Source organism: Gopherus evgoodei, unplaced genomic scaffold, assembly GCF_007399415.2.
Source record: "Gopherus evgoodei ecotype Sinaloan lineage unplaced genomic scaffold, rGopEvg1_v1.p scaffold_75_arrow_ctg1, whole genome shotgun sequence".
Taxonomy (NCBI): domain Eukaryota; kingdom Metazoa; phylum Chordata; order Testudines; family Testudinidae; genus Gopherus; species Gopherus evgoodei.
The window spans coordinates 120,167-141,945 of NW_022060096.1; the positions used below are offsets into that span (position 1 = coordinate 120,167).

Consider the following 21,779-nt stretch of genomic DNA (forward strand, 5'->3'; position numbering starts at 1 on the left):
AAAGTTTCAAATCTGAATTCACTTCTGCCCAGGAACAACCACGTTGTTCATCTCAGAATGTCTCTACCTGGTTTCTCACTTTTAACACATGCCTGATGTGTAAACCCGGCCTGCTATCAAACAGCCGGCCATACCCAGAGGTGGCCTTCCCTCGTCTCTTGGTTTGTTTAATTTCAGCCTCTCCTTGTGGTGAGCCCTGGAAACTGCACAATTCATCTGGCAATAAAAACATCCACTAAGGGGAAGATTTTCAGAAAGGATTTAATATGAAAAAGGCACAAAGTCAAGCTGAAGAAATTATAGGCATAAAAAAGCAGGACACTTCCACCCCCTCCAAACAATGGGAAATTATACAAAGAAAGCTTATGACACTTTCCCCACTCACTCTTGTATTTCCTGCAAATTCACACAAATCCTACAAAAACACCTGCTTTGTCTATCTACCAGGCAGAGACTTTCTCTGGGCTTCATTTCTGAGAGAAAGAGGTGAAGCGTTTACATCATCACGAGGATATTTTGTCCAATCAAATTGTTATGATATTGAACCCCCAGAGTCACCATGTCCCACATCATCATAACCTGTGTCTCCAGGAGGCAGGGATGGGGAGTCCTTCTCCATCCCAGAGACAACTTCACTCCTTAGCGAGTGCCGACTCCAACCTGAAAATACCAAGGGGGAGACATACAGTCAGTGGATCCATTCTATGGTTATGTGCGACTGCAGAGCAAGGTGGAGTGCACTTTACAGCAGTGATTCTCAAACTTATTTGATTGTGGCCCCTTTCCATGTATCCACAGTAGCTGACACCTCCCCTCCTCGCCACATGAGTACATGTACCAATTTTTAAAAAAAATCAACAGGTAACTCTCACTAAATAGGAAAAGCAGTAGGGCATTGAGTCAAAAAGAGCCATTTAAGCATATAACTCTCCAGCCACCCAGCTCAAAGGCAGCACTGCTGCCAGCAGCAGAGGAGAAGTAACAGCAGCAACACCAGACCATAACATCCTTACTTCTGTGCTGTTGCCGGTGGCAATGCTACTGTCAAGGTGTCACCCCCACTCTGAACTTTAGTGTAGAGATGTGGGGACCTGCATGAGATAACCCCTAAGCTTATTTAACAGCTTAGGTTAAAACCTGGTACTCCTCTGCCACCACCAAATTATTTAAACAGTAATCAAGGAAAGGATCATTTGGAGTTCCTCTTCCCCCAAAATATCTCCATCCCAAGTTCCTATAACCCTTCCCTGGGTAGACTGGAGAGACTTCTTCACCAATTCTCTGGTGAACACTGATCCAAAAACCCCTGGATCTTAAAACAAGGGAAAATCAATCAGGTTTTAAAAAGAAAACTTTTAATTAAAGAAAAAGGGTGAAAGGGATACCTCTGTGAGATTTCCTTGCATGCTAATCTCACAGAGGTATCCCTTTCACCCTTTTTCTTTAATTAAAAGTTTTCTTTTCCCAGATGGACATCCTCTGTGTTTTAAATAAGATTTAAAACACAGAGGACGTCCCTCTGGGAAAAACCTTAGTTACACAAATTTGATTCTTCCTCTTATGCAAGAAGAAGTCACAAAAGAAAATAAAATTAATCTAAGAGATTTCTTCTCTAATACTCACTACTTTTAAGAAATGTTAGCTGGCTGATTCCTGGATCTTTCCACGCCGGCACAAACTTACTAAACAGACAAAAGTCTGATTTCCCTTCTCCCTCTTTTTTATATCTTATCTTTTTATTGGTCCTTTTGGTCAGGTGTCAGCTAGGTTATGTGAGCTTCTTAACCCTTTAGAGGTAAAAGAAGAGTTAACCCTTAACTGTCTGTTTATGACAGCTGCCTTAAAAACTGGGCACCCAGACAGAAGCCTCTGCTCTGGCTTCTTATGCTGACCCAGAATATATTCTGTGCTGCCCAGTCCGAGAACCTCTGTTCTACAGTACAGATGGGAATTGTTCCCCCTTCAGTCTTGGGTCTATGCCAAGTTCTAATCCATCATCTCTATACATAGTCTGGAGAGTAAAACCTTTGGTTTCCAGACCACGTAAAGTTGCCAAGTGCCAGCTGCAGCTACTTGTAACTCCATGTACAAAACCCGAGCACTTACCAGCAAGAAGCGCTCAGTTAAGAACCTTATAACTTTCACTCTGCCCAGTAATGAACATTAGCATGTTATTCTTATCAAGTATTAATCAATACAAATTTCATCCCCACTGCACCTCCTCTGGGGTAGCTGAGGGTGTCTCTGCTCATGACACAATGGGGAAGAGAGGAGAGATATTGGCCAAGGGCAATGGGCAAAGCCCATCCCAGATTTTACAGGACATGTCATGGGCTCTTTAACACTGGTGCAGCAGTAACAGAACTTTGGTGTTTAGGATTCTGCCAAAAGATACATGCACAGTGAACTGGTGGGAATCGAGCACATCCAGGGTGTGGCAGCAACACAAGATTTGGAATCTAGAGGCAGAAGGGTCCCAGGTATCTTGCTGGTTTGACCACGAAGTACTACCCAGCAGGGACCCTGTTGTTCCTCTCCCCATGGCAGGCACTGAAGCCTCTTCTTTGAGGGAATGGAGAGATGAGAGAAGGAGAGTTTGTCTCACAAGCGTTGGGTTGGCCAGAGCTGTTCCCTTGCTGCGTACCCCACATTTCCAGCCCTTCCACTCTGCAGAGACACTGTGAAGTGCAAACAGTTCTCCACTCACCTGTCTGTGAATCCTTGTCATTCGCTCCAGTGCCTTTCTCATTATTCTGCCCCCAATGAGGGTCACCTTCAGTGTTAGACACTTCTCTGGCATCATCATAACCATTCCCTAGGACATCTCCAGGCACGGCAGGGGCATCTGATGTGAAGATGTGAAGTAATTAAGAGAATATTCACAGTGAAGATAAAATAAACTACAAGTTGCAGATGCGCCAGCCTCATTGGTCCCTGGGGATCTCTCAGCGACTTAACTTCCACCCTCAGGGATGTAAAACAAGCCCTCCTCTGGCACCCTCAGATTGAGGGAATTTACAGATGAGATTGATTTGATACATTTCAGTAGCTGGTTGAGTGGATCCTAGAGCTCCCAGATGACGAGGGGAAGGGGGAGTTCTAGAAAGTGGTGACTGGGATCTAGTCCAGAGGGATTGCTCCATGAGGCATTTGGTTACAATAATTATAAATGTAAGTAACTTGGAATTGTTCAGAGTTTGTCTCCGGCTCCCTAAACTTGACATTATTTTTAAAATGTCTTTTCAATGCGTTCTCCTGATAAAGTTTACCCCATAAACTGCCATCAGTCTCCAATGCATTAACACCAGTGGGAGCTAAGCCAACTAATAAGGGTGGGACATGGGCCCTCGGGTATAAAATCTCTATGTCCCCCCTGTCACAGCATGTCTGACACAGGTGTATATAAGCTGCCATAGTTGCATGCCAGGAATGGCTGGCAGGGAACATTGCCACTATGTAAAGGTCTCTGTTGTGATGCATTATTTTTACAAATAGTGAGTAACCCTAGTGCTCACGGCAGTGTGGGTCACAGATCAGTGACCTGAGCCAAGTACCGCGTGGGCAGCTCATGAGCAAACTGCTCCTTCCATCCCTGTAATGGGCCTCTGTCATGACCTAGGATCTCACATGCTTCCCTACCCCTGGGCCTCCACACAGCTCTTGTAATGCACCTGCTCAGCGCCCCCAGTGTTATACCAATAGACAATACTGGTGGGTGAACTTTGTGGTTTTCTTAACAAACCACTATTGTCCCTACTGGGAAATACAGTTAGTTTTTCATTAGGGTGACATTGCTTCCAGGAGGCAGATTCAGTGCTCACCTCGGCTGTCTGGAGTCTGGGGGACGTCGTTCAAGGCAGGCTCCTCCACGTTATCGTAATCCAGCTGAGACCCCCCTGGGGAAGCTCCCTCTGAAACAGCAAACACCACACTCAACCCCTGACATCAGCAGCGTCTCTTCAGCGCAGGTGGCCCTTATAGCTAGAGCTGTGTATCATGGCACATGAGGGAAGTCGTAGCAGGCCCATGATGAGAGGGCACAAGTCAGAGAACTACAGTAAAACTGAAGTCACAGAAATAACTAGGGGCCAACCTTGTCCCTGCAGAATCCAACACCAACTCTTGTTTGTGTTTCAGTGGGAGCAGGATCTGGGCTGTGCTGAGATAACAGGTTGGGACACAGGGGAGGGGATCCTGTTCTGATCCTTTGTGAGCTCCTGCTCTCCACTAGCCTCTCAGGCAGTCCAGGGCTGAGTGTGGCAGTGCTCCAGCTTCTCAGCAGAACTGACTCATCTGCTCAGTGTCTCCTCCCCCAGCCACAAGCTAAACTCCCAAAGGGCCCAAATTCATGGACTCCCTTGAGAACAGCTGTGGTAGGAATGCCACCCCATTTATAATTAGAGATGGGGTCAGGCCAAGAAGTTCAGGATTTTGCTTTAGCCTGGTACAGTGACAGGTGTTAGCCCCAAAACTGAGATCCAGAGTTGAGTCAGAATCAGCAAATTCTCCTCCCCTAAAATTCTGGTGGGTTTGGATCAGTGATTTGGGTTGAGCCCATCTGTGATTATAACATAGTACAATCTTCCCCCTTTCTCTGTCTCAGGGATGAGAGAGGAGCCCTGCTGGGCAATGATGCCTTCCACGCAAAGAGACTGACTCATCTCCCCCAGCTCTTCACCTGGGGAGGTCACTGGGAGCCACTCCCAGGGGTGTGTGCTCAGGAGATGGTCACATGTTCCCATCCTGAGATTCTGACAGAAATCCTGTTCAATGGGATTAGACCCAACTGTGTAAAATTGGAACCATGTGAGGGGAAATGGCTGCGATTGCAGAAAGTGTCATAGAAATTCTGTTCTCTGCCCAGATTTGAGTCTCTTGGCCTGAGTCTACCCCTCCCCCATTACCTTGTTCTGATCCAGGTTCGTTTTCCCCCTCGCTGTCCCCGGTGTAATACTGCAGCTTCATCACTGAGTCATCTGAATAGGAGACTGGAGAGACGAGAACCAGAAATTCATCACAGTGAGAACAGCAGAACTGTGGGACTGGGAACACATCCAGGGCCTGGAGCGGGATTTCCAGTCTCAATCTGTTCCTTCTTCTGCAGGAGATGGTGACTCAGAGCGACTCTGAGCGGGGAGAGGCTGACACAGACTCTCCAAGAGAAATCTCTATGTTATTGAGGTAAATGTGGCTGAGGGATGCTACAATCTGACCTGAAAGATGCTGGAGTGAGTGAAGGGCACGTCTCTGGCGGCTGGTCCAGGGAAGTTCCACAATAGTCCTGGCCTCCTCAGCCACAGAGGGGACTCCTCCTTCTTCAGGGTAAATACCCACCTCCCACATGAATTAGTCAATCAGATCTCCGTGGTCTTTCCAGATTAGGCCAAGACAGGCCCAGAGCAGAGTCTGTGATTCACTGTAACCATTTTGTCAGTGGTGCTGGAGGATGCCCTGAGCATGTTCCCAGGGTCCCACCACAGCACAGCCCTTGGGTAGGATGTTCCCATCAGACATTAAGACAAAATGGCACAAAGGATAAAAGGGCCGTGACTCAAAGTCATGAGGCTTTCCTGGCTGATCTCTCTGTTCTAGGGGCAGCAGGGAGCCGACCCAGCTGTCCAGTGGCTGTGGTGGGAGGAGGCACAGAACATCCTCTGCTCCAAAGCTCCAGAGAATTTTCAAATGATAGTTTAGCCTGGTCCCAGAAAGTCGCTTTCCTGACCCCTCACTGGTTACACACCAAGGTCACAGAATGGGCAGATGGGACATTAACTGTCCCTAGAACTGGGACATTCAGTGTATGGTGGGAAGGGAGCCCATCTCCCTCAGTCTACATGAGTAACTGCTGGCCCCACCACAGACCCAGCCCCTACAGCTAGAGCTTGGCCAAAAAAAATATGGTTTCATTCTCTGGCCATTGTATAACTAACTAAATAAAAATGTTTGGACTGAGCCAAAAATGGCTTTTTTGAAATTTTTGGCAAATGCAAAAGTAAAACAAAAAGTTTCATGTTGATGAAACCTTTTGATGTTCTTTTGGACATTTCTTATTTTAAAAATATTTTATAGATAAAATTAAAGAAAATTTCTAATTGAAAATTAATATCAAATTTTAAAAAACTCTTTAGAAAATATTGAAATGAAATGAACTTTTGTCTGTTTTTGGAACAAGTGCGTGAAACTGACAAGAATTTGTGAAATGCTTCAGTGTCTCTAAATCTGCATTTTTCCCCAAATCATTTTGAAATGAAGATTTCTGCCCAGCTCCAATGACAAGCTGATAGGGCTGAAGCTGCAGTGATTTAACGCTGGGTCAGGGCCTCAGATGGAAAGGGCATTAGATAGGAGTGAGACACACAGACCTGAGCGACTGAACAGCTCCTGCTTCTCTCTCATCAGGTTATAATCAATCTCCTCGTACACGGCCTCAGAGAAGGGATCCAAGGGTCTTCTGGAACCTGAAAACAAAGGGCAGGGTTTGCACAGGGTCATTGAAACCAAAGATTGGAAACATGATGGGATCATCCAGCCTCTCCCCCTGGGCCCTGTGCAAGCCTGAACCCTACAGCACATTCCCACTGCTCTGTCCAGGCTGGATTTAAATGAGCCAGGTGACGGAGACGTCCCTTTCCACAAAAGCCCTTTGATGATGGTTCGCAGGGCTAGTTCTCTGTCAGGAAGCTTCCTTACATTCATCTTAAATGTTCCCTTTTTTATCTCATCCCAGTATTCCTGGCTATTCCCCTTTGGAGCAGTTTAAATAATTCTTCCCCTATACTGGTGTTTACACCCATCTGAAAATTGTGATACTTTTTTTCCATAGACTTTAAGGCCAGACGGGACCATTAGAACATCCAATGTGACCTCCTGTATAACACAGGCAACTGCATTTCACCCAGATACCCCCATGTTTGAACCGAGAATAAGCTACTGTGTGCCATAGGCAGAAAGCAGGAGGGAATAAGGTACCACCAATGTCCCAGGCTCCTGCAATAGCAGGGAACTGACTAGGTGAGAAATGCCTAGATAATCCTGGCAGGTGATCCATGCTCCATGGTTCAGAGAAAGATGAAAATCCCCAAATGTCCCTTTTTCCCAGTCTGACCTGGGGAAAATTCTTTCCTGACTCCAATCTAGCAGTCGGTTTGATCCTGAGCAGCTGAAAAAGACACACCAGCAAGACATCTTAGAAAGAGGTTTCTCTGTACCACCTCAGAGGACTGGTCCAGCCCATCCAGTGTCACAGCTCCATCTCTAGCTAATGTCTGATGCTCCACAGGAGGGCAAAAACCAAACAACAAATATAAGGGCTTCTCAGAATTCTTCCCTGATCCCTGCAGGTGACTGGCTGAAGCCCTGAAGCATGAGATCTGATTATAGTCATTGTCTTACTGCAAAGTAGTGAATGTTACGTGTATGTTGATGGCAATCCCATTCTCTGCCTTCTTTCCATAGAGCTGGTAGCTAATGTTTGTACAGTGCGTTATAGATGTAAAATCCTTGATAAGTACCACATATAGTTATTATACAGTATAATGTTCCTTTCTAAGTATGCACTTTTTATTGGATAACTCTGATAACAACTATTTACCACAGCTCTATTTTTATATATTTTTCCCCCTGACAATAATTACAATCTCTCTAGGTTCTTCTCCATTATATCTCTCCTCAGTGATATTCAGAATCTCTCCCTGTGGCAGATTCTGCAACCCCATGCAGTATGGAACCACTGCATTAAATCTGTGAATGGTTTATGTATTGTGTTCTGCTGCGCGTGGGAGGGTTACCACAGCTCCTCCAGGAATTAAAAAACAGTCAGTGATGATTAAGGTGAATCACCAAGATTATAAACAACTCCAGAAAGGTAACAGCCTTTGGGGTCATTTACACACACTAGTATAAACTAGGTTCCCAGAGACCAAGAGACAAAGAAAGAATTATGATATGAAAGGCTGAGTTTAAACATACTCAGAGTCTTCATTTTCATTCAGAAAAAGGACAGGACCTTCTGTCCACGGGAATTCCAACACTGAATGGTTCGTGGTTGGTCTGCCGGGCTGCCCACGACAAAGACAAGTGATTTCTGGTACGTTCAGTAAGTGTGGAGGAATTTTTATTGTTTTCTCTGTGATGCTGCTGAGAGAGAGCTGAGTGATGACTTGTAACTGCTGGCAATACACTGCTCATAGCCCTTGGGGAGAATGCACGGCATGAAGGCTGGCCTGTACACAGACTGGTTTGCTGGGGGCATCACAGTGGAAGGCAGGGGGCTGTGCAGCCTTAAACCCCCCTGGTCAGAAGGAGGTGGAACAGATGGATCCTGCCCAGAGATAGGTGATGGCTGGAGGCTTCAGGCCTGACTGAGCATTCTTGGAATGGATCACTGTGGGGATACATGTAAGTGGAGGAATGGTCCCCCTATCGTGGGGAACTTTCCTGACTTCTGCACTACCCTGATGAAGTGGGATAGGGGAAAGATCTGAGTCCTTGCTCCCATTTCTTTTACGCAAATGCCTCCCTGCTCTTGAAGACTCTCCTGTCTGCAGAGTCCTCGTAACCCCAACAAGGCTGGGCCCAGGATTCCTGGGGGGTTGACCTCCAACCTTGCTGTGGTCACCTAGGCCAGGGGCTAGGGTGTCCCCATTCCGGGGTGCTGTCTCGGCACTGGATGCTTCCCCGACCTACTGAACATTACATAAGGTTTAAAGCAAATACGATTTATTTAATCCGCAATTAATTTAAAAAAGAATAAGGAAAAATGAGAAAGGTTAAAGGAAAACATCACCCTGCTCTGTGGCAGGGAACATCACAAACAGTGTCTCTGGAATGTCAGGGCAGTTCCCAGTCTGTTCCTTGTAGCTCCCAGACCTCCTTCTCAGGCCCTGGCTGTGCTGCAGGGATGCTGCGGGTTGGACACTTGCTCTGGTGGTGGCCACATGCTCTCAGGCTCTAAGTGACCAGACCTTTCTTTCCATTGTTGCCCCCACCCTGTCGATCCCAATCACTCTCCCCAGCTGCTCACTGCACCCACCTCCGAACTGCTGCAGCCCCAGCTCCGCCACTGTCTCAGCTCCAGCTCCACTCTACCTCAGACAGCTGCAGCTACTGCTCTTCCTCCAGCTCCCTGGGCTGCTTCACTGGCCCCTCTAGCTCTGGTTGCTATTGCTCTCCTCCCAGCGCAAGTCTACTCTTTCTGGGCTGTGCTTCTGGCTTTGGGGCTGCAGCTCTGCTCCCAGCACAGGGTCTGCTCTCTCTGGGCTGCTTTTCTGGGCCCTCTGGACAGGGCTGGCTCCAGCATTTTTGCCGCTCCAAGCAGCGGAAAAAAAAAAGCCATGATCGGCTTCATTCTTCAGTGGCAATTCGGAGGCAGGTCTTCACTCCATGAGGGAGTGAGAGATTTCCACCGAAGAGCCGGATGTGCCGCCCCTTTCTGTTGGCTGCCCCAGGCAGCTGCTTGCTGCGCTGGTGCCTGGAGCCGCCCTCCCTCTGGATCTGGCACAGCTCTGCTCTCCAGATCAGCTTGGGCTCGTGCTTTCTAGTTAGCTCAGCCCCACTCTGTCTGACCAGGCAGCTCCAGCTCATGTGGATGTCAGGGCCCACCCTGGCCTCCTGGCTCCCTGATTAGCCTGCCTGCCCTATCAATCAGGCTGACCTGGAGCACTGGCCTCTCCCCATTCTATTAGACCAGGAGCTAGCCAACCAAACCACCCCCACTTAATGTTAGTAAGGGGACCCCTACATACAGATGCAGCTTCCCTGAAACTGTGACACTCCCTAGTTAGTATCATCTCCAGATTTCATGGCTGGGCTGTTCCACTGCCAGACAGTTAATGAAATATTAAATGAGAGATGAGTTAACAGGCACCCTCGGCCACCCCACTCAGCCCTGTATCACCCCTCACTCTGACATCCTGCAGTCCCCCTGCTGTTACAGGGGCATTTCACACAGTGATACCAATCAGGACCCACCTCTGCGCTGTGCCCTGGCACTTTGCACTTGCGCCCCCAGGATGATTAAGACCAGGCAGAGCAGGGCCCCCAGGATAATGCAGATGATCACAGGCACCGTGACTCTCCCACTGTCAGTTGGAAGGCGGCGTGAGGGAGCTGGATGGAAATGAACATGCAATAGGAGAGATTATCCTGTGAGAGTCGGGAGGGGGTGGGAAGAGGGGGAGCATGGAGCTCCCCAGTCACTTATTGCATGGCCCAGGACAACAGGGTAATGGACTGGGACAATCTATGTGCCATGTCGGCAGCTCACAGGCTGCTGTTTAAATCATGGGCCCTTGCCCGGTCAGCTGGAGCCAACAGACAGAAATCATCCTGTTCAGCAGGGCCTGCAGCTCCCACTCGGGTGTCTTTCGCCCTCAGATGTCACAAGCCATGGAAAGGAGCTCCTTCCCTCAGGCTGCAGCTTGCAGCTCATCCGCTGTGACCCAGCACCAGGGAAATTTAACCCTTTATGGGAGGAGGGGGATGGTTTACCTGGGGTATTCAGAGAATCTGTCCTCTCTGTCAGACCTGCAAAGGGAAAGGGAGGAGAGTTGGAGCCTGGAGCAAGGGGGAGGTGATGTGTTTGTTCCAGGGGGGAACCTCACCTCTGAGAGTCCCTGGTTGTTGTCACCTCTGCAAACTCCCTCACAGCAGCACAGGGACTGTTTGTTAGTGATTTAAGGCCCAAGTCCCTTGAGCTCTGTGCAACAATGAGAACACTAGTAACAAACCAGCACACTGTGTCCTGTGATGGATGCAGAGGCTACCTGGGCTGATGCCTGAGCCAATATGACCCCACAAAGGTCCCACCCCACAGCATCCATGATGCTCCTGCACACAGGAGATGAGAAGGCTTGGTCTGGGACCAAGTGGGGCGTGGTCTGATCCATCCTCCTTTGTGAAAATTACAGCATGTAGCAGAAACATCTCCTGTCACTCACCTGAGCAATTCACAGCAACATCTTCCTTATGGTCACAGTTGCTCTCACCCCAGGGCTTGGCAGGACAGTCCCAGAGAGATGACTCTGTCCCTCGGCAATTCAATTTCTCCACCCAGATGGGACCAGTCCCCTCGCCAAATGCAGCCTTGTCCAGGGCAGATATAGCAGATCCACAGCCCAGTAGTTTACACACAACGTTAGCATCTGCCATGTCCCAGGAGTCATCACAAACTGTTCCCCAGGAGCCTTGGTACCAAACCTCCACTCTCCCTGAGCATCCGTCCTCTCCTCCCATGACACGTAACTTCTCCTGGTCTGGAAATGCAGAAACCTCACGTTACTGGGGTGCTGGGAAAGTCCTTAGGGACCAAGAGTGAGACAGTAAGAAGTAGAAATACCTGTGCAGCTCGTAGAGTTCGGACACTCGGTGAACGGGTTTTGAATTGGTTTTGCTTTTTCTCCTATGGAGAAAAAAAACGAGGTGAATGCCCTGGGCTGTGCGCTTGACGTGAGAGTAGAATTTTTCTGTATTTTAAACCCATAATTTCAGCACTGTATGAACTGAAATGTGAACTCTGGGTCATTTAATAGCTAATTAATTCGCTATTCAGCTGTTACTCAGACACACAAGCCGACATGCACCCAGAGTTGTGGGGGATTCCAGTCTCGACTCAAACTTCACAGTCTGGGCCCATCTCTGATTGTTCATCCCAAAATGATTAATAACCACAGAGCTGCCTAATGACAGTCTCTAGGGAGAGGCTTTTCTTAGCTCTCACACTACCTTAGTGCACTGTGTAACACTGGTCTCTTTTATAATTAATTGATTAACTTGCATATTTACTGTTAATCAGACAAATGCTTATACCAATAAAAGATCATGAAAATATGTTTGTATCTTGTGCTGAGAACTTAAATTTGCCTACACTGAGATGTGAACAACAAGAAAAGTTCTGTCCTAACCCTTCAATTAATTAAACACATTGTGTACATGTAGTTTCAGAATTACCAGTGCAAGAAATATGAGTCTCTTCTGCTCGGTTATCACATGACTTTCGATTCCAGGGCTCTGACGGGCACTGCCAGAGGGAGCTGTGCTGATCACTGCATGTAACATGGTCCAGCCATGTGGGACCAGAACCTGCTCCATATTCAAAGTCTCTTGCAATCTGCCCTCCATCTCCACAGTTCAGCTGTTTGCAGACAATTTCTGGCGTGACTCCAGACATCTGATTGGCGCAAACACTGCCCCACGTCCCATTGTAGAAAACCTCCAGCCGTCCAGCACAGTCACTGTTGCTCACCAGCCTCAGATCTGTGAACTCTAGAAGGAAATGCACAAAGGGGGGATTTAAATCACCTGATTCTAAAATGAACTGGGGTCTGAAGAGTGAAATCCCAACGATTGCTAATGATTCTGTGCATCGTTCTGCAGGAGCAAGTGTCAGATAGAATCACTCCAAGAATCAGAGACACCTTTAGACACCATGGGCACCTTAGAAAAACAGTGGGCGTCTCTGGAAGGCCACCAGCAGCTACCTACAGACTGTACTAGATAAAGACCAGAAAGGATTTTGACATTGGCAGGTCAGACGCCAACTCTTGCCCAGGCTGCAGGCTTTAGCTAAGAACTGATGACCTCATAGCTGGAGACCAGGCCAGGTCACCTGCTTGTTAGCTTTGCTCAAACTAGATATTAGTCTTGTAAGAATGTGTTTTGTGTTGAGACTCTATGAAATGGTGGTTCATTGCTGCAGGCATTAATCTCACTTGTAATGTCTGTGGTCCATGCTATAAGAAAATATGTAAATTTTGCTTTATAAAGTTTGAAAATGTTGGCTCTGAACTTGTGAGCTCAGGCACGAGAATCATCTTTCCCCCTACCACCATGCCCAAGGACTTTCAAAATCAGATGGGCCATCAAGGATCATCACAATATAAAGGATTGGTTAATGGCCTTATCACACCCAGGGAGCAGCACATGCAGAAGGCCTCCTCCAATCACTTTGAAGGCTGGAAGAGGCGATAAAAATAAAAATGTGAAGAATTTTCATCCTTTTGGCTATTTGAAGTATGACAGGGCTAGAGGCACCAAACTGAAGCCATAGACCCCCAATGGGTTAGGGAAATCTTGCAATATCTCCAATACCTCCGAGCTGACAGCTTTCTAAGGGCTTGGCTACACTGGAGAGTTGCAGCGCTGGTGGTGGCTTTACAGCGCTGCAGCTCACTCACCGTCCAAGCTTGCAAGGCACATACAGTGCTGTATCTCCCTGACTACAGCGCTGGCTGTACTCCACCTCGGCCTGGGGAATAATGACTGCAGCACTGGTGCTGCAGCGCTGCTCTGCCAGTGCGGCCACCAAAAGCGCTGTTATTGGCCTCCAGAGGTATTCGAAGGTATCCCAGAATGTCTGTTCAGCCACTCTGCTCATCAGTTCGAACTCTACTGCCCTGGCCTCAGGTGACCCAACCTTTAAATGCCCCAAGAATTTAAAAAATCCCCTTCCTGTTTGCTCAGTCAGGTGTGGAGTGCAATCAGTGAATCTTTCCAGGTGACCATGCCTCTATGTACCAAACGAGCCCCAGCATGGAGCAATGGCAAGTTGCTGGACCTCATCAGCATTTGGGGGAAGGAAGCTGTGCAGTCCCAGCTGCGCTCCAGCCGTAGGAATTATGATACCTATGGGCAGATATCAAGGGCCATGCTGGAAAGGGGCCATGACCAGGACGCGCTGCAGTGCAGGGTAAAAGTGAAGGAGCTGTGGAGTGCCTACTGCAAAGTCCGCGAGGGAAACCGCCGCTCCGGCGCTGCCCCCATGACTGTCGTTTTTACAAAGAGCTGGATGCGATACTTGGGGGTGACCCCACTGCCAATCCAAGGACCACGATGGACACTTCAGAGGGGGAAGAGTAGGAGGAGGGGGGAGGAGAAAACCAAGAGTGAGGGCACTGGGGTGGGAGGAGACACCTTGGAGTCCCTGGAGGCATGCAGCCAGGAGCTCTTCTCAAGCCAGGAGGAAGGTAGCCAGTCACAGCAGCCAGTACTTGGTGGAGGACAAAAAGAGGAGTGGGTTCCCGGTAAGCGGCTTTTATTTTCAGGATGGAAATTTTTCAGGAGAGGAGGAAGGGTTAAGGCTGCATGCCTGCATGCCTAGATGTGGAATAGTGCATTGATATGGTCTATCACGTCATGGAAATCGGTCTCGGTAATCTCTTCAAAAGTTTCAGCCAGAGCATGGGCAATGAGCTTGCGCAAGTTTATTGGGAGAGCCATTGTGCTCCTTGTCCCAGTCAGGCTAACACGTCCATGACACTGTGCCGCTAGGGATGGAGGGATCATTGCAAGACACAGGCAAGCTACATAGGGGCCAGGGCAGAATCTGCATTGCTGTAGAAGACCCTCCCGCTCTTCCCAGGTGACCCGCAGTAGTGAGAGATCTTCCCCGCAGCTGTTTGCTTTCTCCAAAGCACAGAAACCCCGAGGACAGTACAGCCCTGAAGTAGTCAGTCCCCCTTACTCACCATTTTGGGGCTTCTGTGGGTTATGTGTGCTCTCTTTGGTATGGGAAAATTATGCTATTGTGAAGACTGTAAACTCCTTCACTGTGTGGGAATAACTGTCTGATATAAACAACGCTGTCTCTGTTAAGTGTTGCCTTTTTTGCCTTTCCACAAGCAAGCTTGAGATCTCAGCTGCCCGTGTTATCAACAACTCAAAGACTCCAAAACCTCCAGAGGAAGCCGCGAAAAAGCAAAGAAGACATGCTGCAAGCAGTTATGGATCACTCTGTCACAGAGAATCAAAAAGTGCAGGACTGAAAGGAAAGGGAAAGCAAGATCCCCCAGAAAAACGCAGCGGCCAGGAAGAAAAGCACAAAGCAGCTGATAAGCATCCTGGCGCACCAACCAGACTCTATCCAGGCGCTCATAGCCATGCAGGCAGAGCACTACCACGCCACCCTCCCCTCATCCCAAAGCTCTTTCCCTTGTGCCCCAATGTCAGCTCAAAACCCCCTTCCCCAGCATCCAGGTTCTTACCAACACCAGCTGCCTCCAACACCTGTACATTCACCAACCAGCCCTGAGAACTACAACTCTTACCCTCTGCACTCAACCCCCATAACCATGCAGTATAGGCATCCTGAAGTGCAGCAGTCATTGCACAGCACTCCAGACAGGACATATTCAAACCTGTGACTGTACAGTTTCCCACCCCAACCCTCTGCCCTTTTAGGTTCCCAAAATGTTGTGTGTCTGTCAATAAAGTTATTTTCTTTTCAATAAATGAATTCTTGGCTTTGAAAACAGGCTTTATTATTGCAGAAAGTCAAAGATACCTTAGCCTAGGAAAGAAACAGGCACTGCAAATCAGCTTAGGAAAAACAGATTCCTACTAACTTTGTAACCACTGCACTTCACTCCTGTGCAAGGCACCAAACATTACTGTTGGTTTTCAGCCTCAAATTCCTCCCTCAAGGCATCCCTAATCCATACAGACCTGTGCTGGGCCTCTCTAGTAGCCCTGCTCTCTGGCTGTGCAAATTCAGCCTCCAGGCGTTGAACCTCAGAGGTCCATGCCTGACTGAATCTTTCACCCTTCCCTTCACAAATATTATGGAGGGTACAGCATGTGGATATAACCGCAGGGATGCTGCTTTCCCCCAAGTCTAGCTTCCCATACAGAGATCGCCAGCACCCCTTTAAACGGCCAAAAGCACACTCCACAGTCATTCGGCACCAGCTCAGCCTGTAGTTGAATTGGTCCTTGCTCCTGTCAAGCTTCCCTGTATACGGTTTTACGAGCCAAGGCATTAAAGAGTAAGCGGGGTCTCCAAGGATCACAATGGGCATTTCAAAGTCCCCTACTGTGATATTCCGGTCTGGGAAAAAAGTCCCTGCCTGCAGCTTCCTGAACAGGCCAGTGTTCCGAAAGATGCGTGCATCATGCACCTTTCCAGGCCAGCCTGCGTTAATGTCAACGATATGCTCATGGTGATCCACAAGCACCTGGAGAACCATAGAGAAATACCCCTTCCGATTAATGTACTCGGATGCTAGGTGGGGTGGTGCCAGAATAGGAATATGCGTCCCATCTATCGCCCCTCCACAGTTAGGGAAACCCATTTGTGCAAAGCCATCCACAATGTCCTGCACGTTCCCCAGAGTCACAGTTCTTCTTAGCAGGATGTGATTAATGGCCCTGCAAACTTGCACCAACACGATTCCAAGGGTCGACTTTCTCATTCCAAACTGGTTCTCGACCAATCGGTAGCTGTCTGGAGTTGCCAGCTTCCAGACTTTAATAGCCACCCACTTCTTCACCGGCAGGGCAGTTGTCAACATCGTGTCCTTGCGCCACAGGGTGGGGGCGAGCTCCTCACACAGTCCCACAAAAGTGGCTTTTCTCACCCGAAAGTTCTGCAGCCACTGCTCTTCATCCCAGACTTCCATGATGATGTGATCCCACCACTCAGTGCTTGTTTCCCAAGTCCAAAAGTGGCGTTCCACGGTGCTGAGCATTTCCGTGAATGTCAGAAGCAATTTAGTGTCATACGCGTCAGGCGACTTGCTATCATAGTCGCACTCCTCATCACTTTGGATCGTAGGAATAGCTCAACTGCCAAATGTGATGTGCTGGCGAGAGTCATCAGCATATTCCTCAGCAGTTCGAGCTCCATTTCCCACAGACATTGAGCTGCACAGAAACTGTTAAGAGAGTCAAGATGGCGCCAAACGTGGACGGAAAAACAGTGATTGCTGGGATGTGAAGCGATGCATCACGGGGTGTTGGGACAGGAAGCAGAATGACCCACACCCTCCGCCCTCTTCCCACAACCCATGGCTCCAAAATGGGATGAGGTGCTCTATGGGATAGCTGCCCATAATGCACCACTCCCAACACCACGGCAAATGCTGCAAATGTGGCCACACTGCAGCACTGGTAGCTGTCAGTGTGGCCACATTGCAGCACTTTCCCTACACAGCTGTACGAAGACAGCTGTAACTCCCAGCACTGCACACTTGCAAGTATAACCAAACCCTAATGGTGACCCTGATAGTAGATACACAAAGGAAAGAGAGGCAGTCAGGGAAAGTATTATTCTCAGCAATCTCCTTAAACATCTGCCCCTCCATTAAACCTCCTGGTAACCAGGCTCACAAAAGCATTCACAGAACAGACCTGAGCAGAGAACTCCGGCATCCTCTTTGTGTCTGCAGTTGTGCTGGCCCCAGCTCCTGGAAGGACATGCCCAGAGATCTGATTCATTTCCAGAGCAGTTCACATCATCCAGCCAGATCTGCCCAGATCCTTGCCCATAATGACCAGAGACAGTTGCATTGATGGCATGTCCACATCCCAGTTGTTTGCAAACAACATTGGAGTCCAGTAGGTCCCAGAAATCATCACAGACTGTCCCCCAGCTACCATTGTAATAAATCTCCACTCTCCCAGCACAGCGACCTGTCCCATTCACCAGTCTGATCTGCTTGCTCCCTGCAGGGATAGATCCCAACTGTTAATATGTATTTTCCTACTGAACAGAAAATGTCTATGAGATTTGGAAATGAATCACCTGAGCAAACAACACCGACGTCCTCAGTAATTCCTGCCTGGGATGTCTCAGAGGTAGAGTTGTCACAGAGAGTCAGACGAGTCTCATTTCCTTCACATTGGACCCTTCTCAGCCCCACAGGGCCTGTTCCTCGCTCAGACTTAGGGGGGTTATAAGCTTTCTCAGCGACTCCGCACTGGAGCTGCCTGCACACCACTCTGGCATCATTCATGTCCCACTGGTCATCCAGCACTCTGCTCCACACACCACGGAGGGAAATTTCAACTCTCCCATCACACCAGCTCTCTCCATTCAGCAGTCTGAGTGATTCAGAGAGACCTGGGCTCAGGAGATAGAAAATACACTGAATAACACTGCCAGTTATACATTAGAAATAATGTACAGTAAGAAAGGAATCACCTTTTTTTTTATAACTCAGAGGATACAACACAGTGATAAATGTGTAACACAGCGTTAAAAGGAGTAACCTCTGCAGTTTGGTTTTTTTTATCTCTGAGTGCAGGGTACTAGAAGGACTGTAACACACAACTGGACAGAAGGGCTTCTTAGCATATCCTGGGAGATGCTGAGATCACAGATACACTCTATCTTTAGCCTGCCAGTCTCTTTGATCTAAGAATTACATGCCCAGCATGAAGAGTAAACATACCACTGTCCTAGGGAGTCCCTCAGTGTCAACCTTCAGATGCACTCCATACCACAGCTCTCCTCTGGCCTGACACATTCATTGTCCCATTTACTGTTGTTGTGTAAGGTGTTATACAAATAGGGTTTCCAACTTCCTACTTGCACAAAACCTAACACCCTTTTCTTGCCCCCTGCCCCACTCCTGCTCTAAGGCTCTGGCCCCACTCACTTCATTCCTCCACCCCCCCATTGCTCACTCTCCCTACCCTCACTCACTCATTTTCACCAAGCTGGCTCAGGGGGTTGGGGTGCAGGAGGGGGTGAGGGCTCCGGCTGGAGTGCGGGCTCTGGGATGGGGCCAGAAATTAGTTCAGGGTGCTGGCGGGAGCTCTGAGCTGAGGCAGTGAGCTGGGATGTGCGAGGGGGTGAGGGCTCCAGTTGGGGGTGTGGGCTCTGAGATGGGGCCAGGAAACCGGCGCATTGGGGTGGGGGCAGCCTGCTGAGCCACTGGCTGCCCCTACATGTAGGAATCAGAGTGGGGATATGCTGCTGCTTCCGGAGGCCATGTTGAGCCACAGCAGGCAGGAAGCCCGTTTTAGCCCTGCTGCACCAATGACCACACTTTAAACAGCCTGGTCAGCAGTGTTGAATGGAGCAACCAGGGTCCCTTTTCAACAGGGTGTTGCAGTTGAAAACCGGACACCTAGCAGCCCTGCATGCAAACGGGCATCACACTGGTCATTCATATTGTTGGGTGATATATGAACGAGTAAGGTTTAAAGAACGATAGATGTGTGCTGGAAATAAGTTCCTAAAACATGTGCCTAAACCCAGCTGTCCTAAACTAAGGGCTCTTGTTTCTGTGGCTTGACTGTGTCTCCAATGTAAATTAATCAAGGTGAGACCAAAGACAAAGAAATGTCTATTTACATGCAAGGTAAACAAAGCCATCAGGCACTCAAGTGGGGGACGATGAGCCCTTAATAATCTCGATGGAGGATGGAGGCTGTATCCCCAGGAAGCCTTTCTGCCTCTTCAAACAGAGTGAATGAAGTTTGGGAAGATTGGAGCAGAGGCAAAAGGCCATTTTGTTATCTATTGCCTAAGGGACAAAGTGGGAGCAGCACCCTTTGAGCTCATGATAAGTGAATCTTCTTGGCCTGTAAACCAAGAGTAGCTGGAATTGACTCTAGGGGAGAAATCTACTTAGAGACTGTAACTTGCTGAAGTTAAATTTTAATAACTAGAAAGGATATTTGTTTTGTTTACTTGTTTTGCAACTCCTGTGTCTTCCATTCTTAATTACTATCCCTTAAATATCTGTTCTTTATTAATAGACTCACTCTAGTTTTATTACAAAACCATCCCAATGCTCTGTATAAAACTGAAGGATAAAATTCTCAGTCCAGCCGGCAGGCTGGTGTCTCTTTGGAGGCAGTGCACTTGATACCGCTGTGCGTACCCAGTGAGACGGACTGACCGTGGCTGAATGATGTCTCTGGGGAACTTGGGCACTGGGGTTCACTTATGGTTCCCAATAAGGTGCTGTTTGGAATGACAGAATCCTGAGGAGTTGCTAACCGGGCAAGTGAGCTGGTGTGGCAGGGAGCTGACGATAGCTGAGCAGCAGCAAAGCTCTCACCTGCTGAGGCAGAGCAGTAACCGTGTCTGACAGTTCTGAGTGACCTGAGCAAGGCCTCACATACCCTCACTTTCACCATCCATAGAAGGAGATGATAATACCCAACTACTGCCCAGGAGCTTTGCGAGGATCAGCTGATGTCTGGACAGTACTTTGAACACACCAATTGCTACAGAAATGGTGAGTGCTCTGAAGAATCAGGTCATGGGGGGCTCAGGTTGGTGTCCAATCACCCCAAGTTAATGGAGACTTTGGAAAATTTGGCTTTTGTCACTAGAGGTAAAACTTTCAAAAACGCCTAAATGACCAGGAGCCCAAGTCCCTTTTGCAAATGGGACTAAGGCAAAAAGATGCTGTAGTCTCCACGGTACTGGGCCTCCTAAGTTACTTATGAAAATGGAAGTTAAGTCCCTAAATTACTTGGTGCTTTTGAAAATGTTGCCATGGGCACATCCACTCAGTGCAATGAATGATGGAGGAGGTGTATGGAACAAATAGTATTTGTGCCTGCAATTAGACTATCATAATGTATATGCATGAGGGGGAAGGGAGAACTGGCAATGCACAGACAAAGTTACGGCTGGTATTTCCTAAATTTTGAGTATATGATTTTCACTAAATAACATTATCTTTTTTTTTATATGTAAGGTAAATATTAGAGCTGGTTGAAAACCCCACTTTTTTTCCCCATGAAGTATTTCAAATGCAATATTTCAGTTTTCCTCTTGATTTTTTGAAACAGAATCAAGATTTTGACCTTTGAAAATGGAATGATTATTATCTAGATTTTAATTAAAATGTTGTTTCATTTCAATTTTGGCAAACAAAAAATCAGTTTTCCATTTCCGTTTTACAGTTTACAGATTCTCCCCATCTTCTCTTCCTTTTTATTTTTACCCCTTCCCCCCCATACACACATTGTAAAAAAAATTGAAGGAAAAAAGTATCAGGAAACCAGAAAAACACGTAGTGTCCTTTTTCAACTGAAAAGGTGATACAATTGTTTTTAAACAAGTACCAGAAAGTGCTATTTTCTTTGTGGCGTGCTACCAAAAATATCCTCAGGAACTCACGTGACAGAAGGAAAATTATTATTTTCAGCAGTTTATTATGCAGCCAAAATGGAAGGAGTTTCATTTAAATAAGGGAGGCACTTTCCTGGCCCCAGTACTGACTGATTGCTGAATTGCATCCAGCAATGAAGGCATGAGAGTTTCTCCAGAAGGTGGAGAGAATATTTTATAATAGAGAGTGTAAGCAACCTTCATATGGGAGCTGGTCCCCCTGTAACTACCAGAGTAATGATTTGAAGAAGGAGAGGGACAGTGAGTTGGTGACATTTATGAAACTCTAAAGACAAATTCTGTCCCTGCTTTACTGCCTTGCATAAGCACATCTTTGCTGAAGCTCTTCCTGGAGAATCCAGGGTTTTCTCTGGTCATAACCAGTGATGAGCCACCAAAATCTTAACTGGTTCCCAATAAAAAGTTCTGATTTTAGAGATGAGCCACAATATGTATTTTTTGTACCAACAGGGAAAATATGCATACAAGTTAACTGTACCTAAAGTTCTTTTTTAAAAAGATGGGCCTGAACTAAAAATAAGCTCCATTTCACATGTGTGGATCCCCGTCACTCCCTAGGGGTGTGCTAGTGTGACCAGATGTCCTGATTTTATAGGGACAGTTCCAATTTTGGGGTCTTTCTTATATAGGTTCCTATTATCCCCCATTCCTGTCCCGATTTTTCACACTTCCTGTCTGGTCACCCTAAGGTGTGCACATGTGTGGGTCCCAACTTCTCCCTGCCCCCACCCCATTGAAGCAGGCGTGCAGGGTTACTGTCCTGGGAACTGAAGGACACCAGTGGACGTGGGTCTGACTACAGACAGGGACGTGGGGCAGGGCTAGCTTGAGGCAAAGGGGTGCAGGGTTGGCTGGAGATGGGGAGGGGGCTGGCCTGAGGCAGGGCAGGGCAGTGTGGGGCTGGCTGGCT

General features: G+C 47.8%; 1 protein-coding gene across 3 annotated transcripts in view; it reads right to left on the minus strand.

Moving 5' to 3' along the window:
* Positions 1-202: 202 nt before the first annotated feature.
* LOC115643877 (antigen WC1.1-like) overlaps positions 203-21,779 on the minus strand; it is a 41,705-nt gene continuing 20,128 nt past the window's right edge. For 2 of the 3 annotated variants that reach the window (XM_030547869.1, XM_030547867.1), the window contains 12 exons: positions 17,516-17,833; positions 17,122-17,436; positions 11,947-12,261; positions 11,336-11,398; positions 10,938-11,252; positions 10,489-10,524; positions 9,970-10,107; positions 6,363-6,458; positions 4,905-4,988; positions 3,822-3,911; positions 2,708-2,845; positions 203-660 (listed from right to left, as the gene is read on the minus strand). In XM_030547869.1, the coding sequence (XP_030403729.1) occupies positions 533-660; positions 2,708-2,845; positions 3,822-3,911; positions 4,905-4,988; positions 6,363-6,458; positions 9,970-10,107; positions 10,489-10,524; positions 10,938-11,252; positions 11,336-11,398; positions 11,947-12,261; positions 17,122-17,436; positions 17,516-17,833 (2,036 nt within the window). In that variant the 3' untranslated portion in view covers positions 203-532. The remainder of the gene's footprint in view (positions 661-2,707; positions 2,846-3,821; positions 3,912-4,904; positions 4,989-6,362; positions 6,459-9,969; positions 10,108-10,488; positions 10,525-10,937; positions 11,253-11,335; positions 11,399-11,946; positions 12,262-17,121; positions 17,437-17,515; positions 17,834-21,779) is intronic. The other variant, XM_030547868.1, reaches the window with a different exon arrangement.